Here is an 11,611-nt window from a genome sequence, read left to right on the forward strand (position 1 = left end):
AATAAAATGATGATGCTATGCCCATGGTTTTAACATACGGGCTCATTGTAAACTTGGGTAAAGAAGAATCCTTTTCTATGTCAACCCCCCCCCCCCAAACATACAGATGCACTATGCTGAACTCTCTATGTCATAGTTTTTAGTCTTTCTCCCATACCATTTTAAAGATTCTATTGAAATGTGATGTTTGACAAAAGTACTTTTTATGTTTTCTTTCCTAACTCTATGAGGCCAAATCTTACAAAAAAAACCCCTTTGCATTCTTCATCAAATAAATTCAGTCATATAAATTAACTACCTACTTCTGGACCTAGGTCTACTTTTTCTGCTGTAAATACATCTTTTTTCCTTGGAGGCATTCTACTAGCTCATCAAGCTTTGTGCTACCATAGTTGAGATTTCATGCATCAGACGGCTAACTTAAATTTGAAACTTGGGTTATTTCTTCGTTTGCAACACTGACTTCCTTCTGAAGGGAAGTTAAATTAGAGAGTTCCTTATATAGGTAAGCAATTTCTTTCTGCCTTTCCAGCAGATCCCCAACCAATCTTCCTATTCTTGATGTTAGCTCATCTATCATTGGCTCTAAATGTGCAAAATCCTTCCTTAAATTATACACTTTAGGTTTTAAGTCATTGGCAAAAGCTACTGTTTTCAAAACTTTGGCTCTATCACTTTCCAAATTCAGCAATTTAGTTGATTGTCTGTCAATATCAGCAGTTAGTTCAGACAATTTTGTTCTAATGAACGTTAATTGTCTTTCATTTTCAGATGCAGAACTTTGTAGTTTTGCAGTCCTGTCTATGCTATTTGTAAGAAGACTCCCTATACTCTGTACAGTAGTTTTTTCAGCTTTATCTACTTTATCTTCAATAGTATGCAGGCTTTCTACTAATAAGGTCATGTCTGCTTCAAGACCTGAAATGCGTCTGATATCAGTCTTCACAGCTGCAATCTTTACAGAAAAGTTCTTTGTTACAGAAGCCATACTCTTCTCATATGTAGTAACTGCATGAAACAGAGATGTTAAGTTTTGCTGGAGATCTTGTGCCCAAGTTAAGTTTTTAGACCATTTCTGCATAGTGTCCATCTCCTCTTGCAGATGTTTCATTTGAGCAATTAGTTGAAGCTCTTCTAGTTGTTCCACTAAGCTGACTGTCTTCTCACACTAGGATTGAAAAGGAAAAACGTTTTTTAAATTTTATTGTAGCAGTACTTTTGGCTTGTTACTCAGTAAACACATAAAAGGAAAGAGGAAAAATGTTCAGGTGTCACACATAAGTTATGGCATTGCAGAGATCAGCACAAATGTAAAACATTGTATATGCATTGTACTTTAGTTTTCCAACAAGAGGGGGAAGCTGATATGGTACTATTTTAAACCTTTCAAAATGTAGTTTTTAGCCTGTTAAGGTGCTTCGGTAAAATGAGATGAATACCTGGTACTTTAAAGCTTGATCTCTACAAAAGACCATTAGCAAGTATATGAGGTAACCCCCCCCCCCCCCCACTGATCCGTTGTTGCTTTTCTTTTTTTTAACGCACGAAAAGCAGCAGACGTGCTGAACATTTTTATTGAAAACAAGCAACAAGCATTACAAAACAGAGAGTAACTTTTGAGTTCCTGGAACCATTTAGCATGAAAGGTATTTGCAAAGATGTGTAGTGCAAACAGAATGACTGTTACAAAGTAAGAAATAGTTTTCCTTTGAAATTATAAAACACTAGTAATAAATTGGACGATGAATCTGAATTACTGTTGGCTTTTATTTTTCTGCATGACAGCTGCTCTTTCTTGGTTCCCACCCTCTTTTTTTTAGAAGCTCTTTCTGTATCAAATCAGTTTTGTACCTAGCATGGTACAGATAAGGTGGCAGCATTCCCATAGCCTTTTTAAAATATATTTTTAGGTATTTGTAGTAGTTGTTCATCCTACCAAGTCATCTTTTTCTGACTAAACCTTGATCCAACTGCCATAAAAACTTTTGTTTATCTGGGAAGAGGAGTCCTCGCAAATGGATTGGGGAAGGGTGGTGGTACTTTTCTAGATGTATTTTACCTGTGGGTTGTTTTTTATGAGAATGTGAGATGAAAATAAGGCTGATTTAGAAATATTGCTATAAAACATCAGTAGTTTTGAGTTCATAACATCACTAGAGAATGTGATTGCTGTCTGTAATTGTATGTTTGGTCCTAAGATGCTTGTGCAGAAGTGTGGCAGGAAGGTGCCAGCAAGAGAGCTTACACTCAAGGCTGTCATACTATTTCAAATTTTCATTTTAAACCACTGTTGCCCTACAAGAGTAGACTCTCTTCTCAGGATCTGGTTTCCAGCCTGCCCCCCAACTGTGACCTGAACTCATCCCAGCCTGACTAAACCCCTGCATTTTAGGGTTAAGCAAGGAAGTGCCGCGCTGAGCAAAAGTCTGGTGTGCCACTGTTATGCATGCATGTTTTAGAATGCCTATCCCTGATCTAATCAGTACTGGGGAGAATATATTTATACCCCGCCCTCCCTGCGAATGGGCTCAGGGCGGCTCACATAGGGCACTAAGTGCGTTCAGTAACAAAAATACATAACAAAAATACATAATACAAATACAAGTTAAAACAAATTAAGATCAATTCTGCGGATGCACATATAAGCTCATCACACTTTGCATAGCAGGGGCAGGGGGGCGTGGGGAAGGCCGGGGTGATAAAAAGATGTTACTCAACCACCCCAGCGATCTCTCTCTGTAAAGGGGCGGTGGTGTTGGTGGCCGTGGCGGCTCCTACTCGTATGCCTGGTGGAAGAGCTCCGTCTTGCAGGCCCTGCGGAACTGTACAAGGTCCCGCAGGGCCCTGATCTCTTCCAGGAGCTCATTCCACCAGGTAGGAGCCGCCACTGAGAAAGACCTGGCCCTCGTTGCCGCCAGCTTGGCCTCTTTAGGGCCCGGCGTCACCAGCCGGTGTTGTGACCCCGACCGAAGTGCTCTTTGGGGAATATATGGGGAAATGCGGTCCCTCAGGTATGTCGGACCCAGGCTATGTAGGGCTTTAAAGGTAAGCGAATCCCGTATGCTATAGGCAGCCAGTGCAGCGCTTTCAGGACAGGTAGGGTGTGCTCCCAGCTCGGGATGCCCACCAGTAACCTGGCCGCAGCATTCTGCACCAGCTGTAGCTTCCGGATTTGCGACAAAGGCAGCCCCATGTAGAGAGCGTTACAGTAGTCTAGCCTCGAGGTGACCGTCGCGTGGATCACTGTAGCTAGGTCATTGCGGTCAAGGAAAGGAACCAGCTGCCGTATCAGCCGAAGATGATAAAAGGTCGATTTGGCAGTGGCCGCCACCTGGGCCTCCATCGTTAAGGTAGGGTGCAGGAGCACTCCCAAACTCCTAACCTCCGAAGCTGGCACCAAAGGCGCCCCGTCGAAATTCGAGAGTGGAAGCCCTAACCCTGTTTCGGTCCGTCTCAAGCACAGGACCTCCGTCTTCGCCGGGTTTAACTTCAGCCTGAGCCACCCAGCCACAGCTTGCAGAGCCCGGTGCAGATCTTCTGGGTTGGAGCCCGACCGGCCGCCCAACATCAAATAGAGCTGGGTGTCATCTGCGTATTGATGACACCCCAGCAATAACTTCATTAGCCTGCCTTTAAGATCAGATATGAGGTAACCAAAGTTAATACTAATCTACCACACAAAGTTAATACTGTGGTCATTGTTTGGAAGGACATATGATGGACAGTATTAATGTTTCTAAATATATACAGTCCAACTCCAACCCTATCAAACAGAGCCATAATTTAGAATGAAACTGACTGTTGGACAGGTAAACTTTTAAAAAAAACCCACAGCCCTTTTATTTTTATTTTTTTTATTTCATTTATACCCCGCACTCCCCGCACGCGGGCTCAGGGCGGCTTACACAGGCACAAAAGTGCGATAAAAATACAACAAGTTAAAACAATTAAGGCACAAGTGCAGTAAAAGTCAACAGTTAAAACAGGATACATAATGACTACAATACTTACTCCCTATTGCATATCCCAATGGGGTCAAAAAAAGGGGGGGATGCCATGGGCCACGATATTTCAGCTGGCCAGTCAGCCCAGCGCGGCGGAACTGCTCTGCAGTTGCACGGTGGTGGTAGTGGCAGCAGCTCCTACTCAAAAGCCTGGCGGAAGAGCTCCGTCTTCCAGGCCCTGCGGAACTGTACCAGGTCCCGCAGGGCCCTGATCTCCTCCGGGAGCTCTTTCCACCAGGTAGGAGCCACCACCAAAAAGGACCTAGCCCTTGTGGCCGCAAGCCTGGCCTCCTTGGGGCCCGGGGTCACTAGGCGGTGTTGTGACCCCGACCAAAGTGCTCTTTGGGGCCTGTGTGGGGAAAGGCGGTCCCTCAGGTATGCCAGACCCTGGCCATGTAGGGCTTTAAAGGTAAGCACCAGCACTTTGAAGTGAATCCAGAATGCTATAGGCAGCCCGCGCAGCGCTTTCAGCACAGGTTGGATGTGGTTCCATCTAGAGGCACCCGCTACCAACCTGGCCGCCGCATTCTGCACCAGCTGCAGCCTCCAAATTTGCGACAAAGACAGAAACAGGTAGGGCACACAGTGGGCTTAAACGTGCAAAATTAGCCACAGTAGAACACTCTCTGGCCCCAGGGGATTTGGCATCTTGGCAAGCAGTTTTGAAGACTGGGTAATACCCATTGTTGATATACAGCCGCCCTTTACTTTCTGGAGTTCTTCTTACTACTGGATCATTATCTGGCGACATTTGTATTGTATTAACTATAGAATGTACATTTTCTTTAAAGAACAGTTCCCAGATTTGTTTCCATCAACACATTCAAAGCAATAAAAAAAGCAAATGAACTTTATCTTAAGAAACTGTACAGTGGCAGCTCAACAAGTCAATGGCCAGTAATAGGAGAAAGAGTTTAGAAAAAACACAATGGAATGCCAATAAACACTAAATTATGCTATACAGAACACTTCCAGAAGATAAATATAATTTTAAAATCAAACTTGCTGCGCGAACAGTACTGCAGCCGGCAGAAAGGGGTGGATATTGCCGTCTGGTCTGACTGTTATTAGTACTTTGTGATAATTTTATTTAATGATGACTGTATTAAAGTTGTTAATCACCCAGATGGGCAACCCATAAATCTAATAAATAATAATAATAGCAATAATTTAAATATCATTGCTTAAAATTCCTTAATTTTTTGGTCTGAATTACTTAAATTTAAAAATATGTACATGACATTTTAAAAAATAGATTGATTTTCCATTTGCATAGTAAAATCAAAGGATGAGATGGTTAGACAAGTGTCACTGATGCAACGAACGTGAAATTGAGCAAATTCTGGAGGACGGAAGACAGGAGGGCCTGGCGTGATGTGGTCCATGGGGTTGCGAAGAGTCGGACTCGACTGTGTGACTGAACAACAACAGATCAAAGGCAAAGACCCAGTCAAGTAACTTTTTAGTTCTGTAACTGAAATGAACAAGTTACTCATGGGGACTCAAATCACTTCATATCATTCACAGGTTGGTGGTTTTCTAAATAATGTTCTTTTGTTATCTCTGCTGTAGATTCTGTAATGTCATGAATTTTTAAAACAAGTGTTTCCTTCTGCAGTTTTAATAAGCTGTTCTTATACTGAATGCCTTCAACAGCTTTTTGTATGTTCATTATTTCAAGTTTGGCTTTCACAATTTCATCTTCTGCATTAGACACCTTCAGAGACATGTCTTCAACCATCTTCCCTATACCAATTAGATCACCTGATAATCTAACCACTGAGTGAATAGCACTCTCTATTACTGGTAAATGGGCCTTGCATTCTCCCACTTTGGGCTCATAATCTGCAATCTTCTGTTTTAGGTCACTATTTCTGGCTAAAAGATTATTCTGCTTTTCTTCCACTTCTTTAGCTGACTCGGCATCAGCTTGCAGCCGCTGTTCCATTTTAGATAAATCAGCTTCTTCCTGCCTGTTTAACATCTTAACATTTCTTATTGTACTGTCTTCCAGATCTATTAATCTTTCAGAAAGGGATTTTATTCTTGAATCTACTGTATTGATTTGAGTGGTTACTTCATTGTGTAAAAACTTGGCTTCTGATCTCAAACTACTAGTATTTGTATCCATTTCATCTAGGCTTCTTTTCCAGGAGACTGTGACATTCTGGAATTTCTCATTCACGCTATGAAACCTTTCAGAAAGTGTCTGCTTGCTGTTTAGAATGTCAGGCATGATGTTAAGAAGGCTGGCTACTTCTTGCTCGAGCTTGGTCATCACAGAGACAGATGTAGAGGCCTCCTGCAGGACTTCCAAAGACGACTCAAGCTGCATTTGTAACACAAACAATGTTCATCTATACTTAATACAGGTTGGACTGGGGGGGGAAATCAGTAGATACCTGAGAGATTTTCTTAAATGACATTTCTTCTTGCTTCATGTATTTCTTCCAAATACTATAGCTTTAACTATCTTTTTAAACCTTTTCAATTCAAATGATTAGGATATAATAAAGTCAATCTGCTAATTTATTCCAATCTGTTTCTATTTACATTAGTAAAGCCCCTATAACACAATATCCATCCTATTCACAAAGAGTACTTCAAGTACTAGCACCATATATAGAACAGACGATTCAGAGTGACGTGCTTCCCCCTCCCACTGACCCCATGGTAGGATCCTTATTTACCTTTCTATTATTTACCTTTCTATTGTGAAAACACTGTTTAGTTGAACACAAAAGTCTATAAAAGACTGATCTGATTAGCTTAATTAAAAGTAAAGCCCACTATGTTAAACAGAGCTCCATGTGCTTGGATTGTACTTTTGAGCCCATTCCCAAGCATGTCTATTGAGAAGCAAATTCCACTGAGTCCAATGGACATATCTTTCTGCCTAATTAGATACCTTTCTGCCTAAGTAGATACTAACCTATATCAATGTGATTTTAAGATATCAAAGCTGTACTACAATGTCTTTAAGGGAGGGGTATGGCTTTAAAAAGGGTTTACATAGATGGAACAGAGGTTCATCAATGGATAATAGCCATGGAGAATAAAGGGAACCTCTCTATACAGAAGCAGCAAACCTCTGAATACCAGTACTAACAAGAAAACATTTAGGCCTTTATGCCCTGTTGGCCATCCAGAGTAACTGGCTGGGTGCTGTGTGAAACAGTTTGCTGGAGCAGATGGACTATTGGTCTGATCAAGCAGACTAGATTAATGTTCCGTTCTACATATGCTTGTAAGTTTTATTGAACACAATATGGCATGGATTCTATCCATTCTGCTACAATTAGAGCCACCTGCTATCTTTTCCAGAGGTTCAAAGCACCTTGTACCTGTGGAGGGCTCTGGTGCCAGGGTAACAGAATCATAAGTCTTCTCATATTAGAGACTAACTTCTGAGTAAATAAGATTTGTCAAGCAGTCTGGTTCCATCAACAGTTTCATGAATCTGCATCACAAGAAGCCACAACTTTCAGCAAACCAATTTTTCTACCACTTGCAGAATAGCAATTAAACCGCTCTTAACGCATATAGCTTACTATAATATACACTTAAGTACCTGGCACCGTTTCTTTTTACAAAATAAGCAGTTATGCAATCAATGCTTTTATTAGATAATGTTTAATCACACTATGAATTATTATGTAAATCACAGGCATATTTTATTAAAACAATGACTGCAATTTCAGTTTAGTGCAAAGCTATGGGTTAAATACTACCATCTTTTCTGCTGATGCAAGATGGTGAAAGGGCTGGCCCCATTTATATCTATAAAAGGATATACAAGGGATTGTGGGATCCATATGGAGTATAAACCACATGGAACACGGTTGCAGTGAGGAGGGCCGGTTGGATAACATCATCCTTCCTCTTGCAACAGCAGAAAAGTTGGTAGAATCCAGTCATATGTGTAAAAAAGGATTTCAAAACAGGCAGATTATGATATATGGAGCTTCGGCAGTTAGAAGGAAAACAGTCAAGAAAGCTGTAGTACAGGCACAGAAGCCCTTGGCTTGTGTATGTGGCTCTTACTTCCCATCTAATGCATTGGGGATGATTTTCCAAACAATAAAATGATTTTTAGCAAAGAAGCCCAGCAATAATTTCAGTTAAGATATTACCATGATTCATTGCAAGAATAATCAAGGTTCTCCAGGCAGGTAAACTGAACTGGCTTCAAAAGGGAATTAGATAGGCATATGGAGCAGAGGTCCATCAGTGGCTATTAGCCACAAGGTATAGATAGGGGCTCTGGGGCAAATGATGCTCTGTCTTCTTGGTGCTTGGGGGGGGCCAACAGTGGGAGGGCTTCTAATGTCCTGGTCCCACTGGTGGACCTCCTGATGGCACCTGGTATTTTTGGCCACTGTGTGACAGAGTGTTGGACTAGATGGGCCTTTGGCCTGATCCAACATTGGCGTCTCTTATGTTCCTTTGTTCTTATGGCTGTCTAAGAATATCCAGTAGATTTTAGGAAAGACTCTCCCAAATAACATAAAATGATATTGAAATATTTTGAATTATTACCTTTGTGGACATTAGTTCAATTTTATTTTCCATCTCCTGAAACATCACAGCTTCTTGCTTCAATAAATGGTACTTTTCCTCTACAGCAGCAAGTTGAGCTGACTGCTGAAAAAGGAACCTGAAAAATATACAAAAACAAAATAAGTCACATATAGGGCAAGAATTAAAGAGTTTCACCAAAATTTATCATAGAAACCTCTAGCCAACCAAGGAGACCTTGCTGTTCCTTGATGTGGTGGAAACTTCTATGAACACAGCATTCCATCACAACAGAAATGGAAGAAAAGTTTAGTACCACTGGCTTTTAGCAATGCAGGAAAAAATTCCTGCAGAAAGTTCCCTTGTTACAAGCAGGACCTTAATTTTTTTTTACAATGATAGCTTTATGATCTGATCTTGAAAGGAGCATTTGTTGTTGTTCAGTCGCACAGTCGAGTCCGACTCTTCGCGACCCCATGGACGAGCTCTCTCCAGGCCTTCCGGTCTTCTGCCGTCCTCTGAAGTTGGCTCAACTTCATGTTCGTTGCATCGATGACACTGTCTAACCATCTCATCCTTTGCCGTCCCCGTCTTCTTTGACCTTCAATCTTTCCAAGCATACTCATGTAGAATTACTTGTAATCAGTCTGATTTCAGTCAGGGAAATGATGACTTTGAGGCACAAATGGCAAAAACTGGCATTCATAAGGGAACTTATATGATTAAAACAAATCATATGCATAATGTCCTGCTCCACAAGCTTCATCAGTATCTCCAAAGCAGCATCCTATATAAAATACATGGGAGAACTTTGTTTTTACCAGTTATCCCTAGATACAAGCATTCAGATTCATGCCTACACTTGCACATAGGTAGAATGCCCTATCCTCATCCCTCACTTATTCCAAAATATATGCAATTATTTTTAGAAGTACTTATATATGTTTTATTATTATTGTATTTTTCAGAAATACCTATGTATTTAGTTATTATTAAATAGTTGCCACAACAAATATTCTTAAAATATACTGCCAGTTTGTTTATATTTTATAATTTTGTTTTTTAATCTATTGAACAGCTGGTCTTTGAACCATGTGGTAAATCCTGGCTCTGGGAGACTCAGATTCGAATCCCTGCTCTGCCATGGAATCTTGCTGGGTGACCTTGGGCCAGTCACACACACGCAGCTTATAGCCTACCACAGAAGGGCAAAATGCTGTAATCTGATTTGTGTACCCTTTGGAGAGAAAAGTAGAATAATTGCACTTCTGTCCCTGCAATTGCCAAAAGTATGTAGAAAATGAATTCGACCCATGAATTGCTCCCTCTCCTGAATTAACTTTCGTGTATCTTGTCCTCACTCTTCCAATTTCTCAGTCACTTAACATGTTATCAGGAACTGCCATACTTTGTTCTGGCAATGGCTAGTCCAGCAGTAGAGAGCTGCTGATCAATATCATATAAATATAAAACCAATTAATATAACAGAACAGAATTCAAGTTAAATTTTCAGGAGAATAAAATAATCTGATGCCTACAATTTAAAGCTGACACCCTATAAGTATTTCTGGGAAGTTAAGCAATGGTTTGGTTGTCATCACAGAAAAGGCTCTTTCTCTGGTAACCACTCATTAAATTTCAGAAGCAGAGAGACCTGGATAAGGGTCCCTGAAAATAATGTTGGAGAATGGGCAAATTCATAGGGGAACAGGCAAACCTTCAATACAGTAGTTACCATAATTAAATATAGATGAGCAGGGTTCCTCACAACAAGACCTGGCATTGAAAAAAAGGTACAGGCAGATATGCTGACCAAGAATTAAGCAATTATTTTGAAAAAGTATGAATCTTTTTTGTTTTAATAAGGGACACCTTTTTAGTTATTTACACATGTTGTTTTTATTTGGATAAGCCATTGTAAATGTTTACAATTATTTCTGTTGACTATAATTTTATTATTGCAGTTAATTCACTAAGACTATTTTAAAATTAAACAAGCAAAAAATTGGTTCAGACCACTTTCCACAGACACAGGTACCAGTTCCCTGTAATTTTGCTTACCATGTTAAGCCGACACAGGCTGTGAGAGACAGGCAGCTTGCAGCTGTTCGTGCGTCCACCCAAAAAGATTTAGGACTACGGGTAGTCCCCAAATCCGACTGTTTGTCCGGGTTTTGTTGATTTTCATTTGGTTTGGCTAAAATATTAGTTTTCCTCCTTTGCTTGATTTCAGACATATTAACGATTACAGAACTCCTGCACAAACCGAGGCAGAAAAAGCCTGTTAATTCAAAGACCACTGTCATTCCTGCAGCCCGGAGCGCAGCAAGTTTACTCGGAAGTCAGTTCAATGCTCTGATCAATGTCCTTAAACAGTACAAAAGATTGCAGCGAGCCTCTAAACACCTCTGCAGCCCCACTTAATCCATCAGGTCTTACTCTCTCAGAAGGTCCTGATCGGCTGGCATTAATGAAAGCTATTAGCCGACTAGTCTTTGTGGTTCTGATTTGCTCAGCATTTTCCTACGGCCCAACACATCTCTCTATAACCTAGTTAGTGTGTCCCGAACCACAACCCGCGTACACGATCTTTTCTAAGCACACAACCCAGTATCCTTATTCCTCAACCCTCTCCCTTCTGCGCCCTCCACTGCAGCATCTCCGTTACCTTGGGCTAAGATGCCAGCGCCCCGCTTCTAAACTTTTGCTTCAGCGCCGAGCTTCCGGTTCTTCTCCTCCTGGAGCGTGCCAGGCAACACAATAGCTCGCCACGTCAGGCGCATGCCCAGCAAGTCACTCCTCCTTCCTTCGCGGTGCGTTATTTCGAGGAATGCTGCGGAAGCGAGGGGGCGCGCTCGCACGGAATGCGCGCGGACCAGAAGATGGGGCGGGTTATCTGCGCCGGGGACTGTCCGTGGGATACGGCCTCTCTCTGGAGAAGGTCGCCCCTCGTCTTGCCTATTGCAGGGAAAGAAGAAGGGCTTCTCAGAGCCGAAGATTGGCGGGAGCAAAAATATCCGTGTAGGATCTGTGCCCTCGCTGCTGTTTCCCTCAGCTGACCTTTGCAAGTAACTTCCTGAGGCAAGATG

At 41.5% G+C, this 11,611-nt stretch overlaps 1 protein-coding gene across 1 annotated transcript; it reads right to left on the reverse strand.

The window, feature by feature from the left end:
• Positions 1 to 358: 358 nt before the first annotated feature.
• IKBIP (IKBKB interacting protein) lies at positions 359 to 11,280 on the reverse strand. The gene is made up of 4 exons (XM_015421593.1): positions 11,191 to 11,280; positions 10,584 to 10,778; positions 8,544 to 8,661; positions 359 to 1,168 (listed from the first exon to the last, which is right to left on the reverse strand). The coding sequence occupies exons 2-4, from the start codon at positions 10,757 to 10,759 to the stop codon at positions 416 to 418; spliced, it is 1,047 nt and encodes a 348-aa protein (XP_015277079.1). The 5' UTR covers positions 10,760 to 10,778; positions 11,191 to 11,280; the 3' UTR covers positions 359 to 415.
• Positions 11,281 to 11,611: the final 331 nt, after the last annotated feature.

This window comes from Gekko japonicus, unplaced genomic scaffold, assembly GCF_001447785.1.
Source record: "Gekko japonicus isolate JY-2015 unplaced genomic scaffold, Gekko_japonicus_V1.1 scaffold684, whole genome shotgun sequence".
Taxonomy (NCBI): Eukaryota; Metazoa; Chordata; class Lepidosauria; order Squamata; family Gekkonidae; genus Gekko; species Gekko japonicus.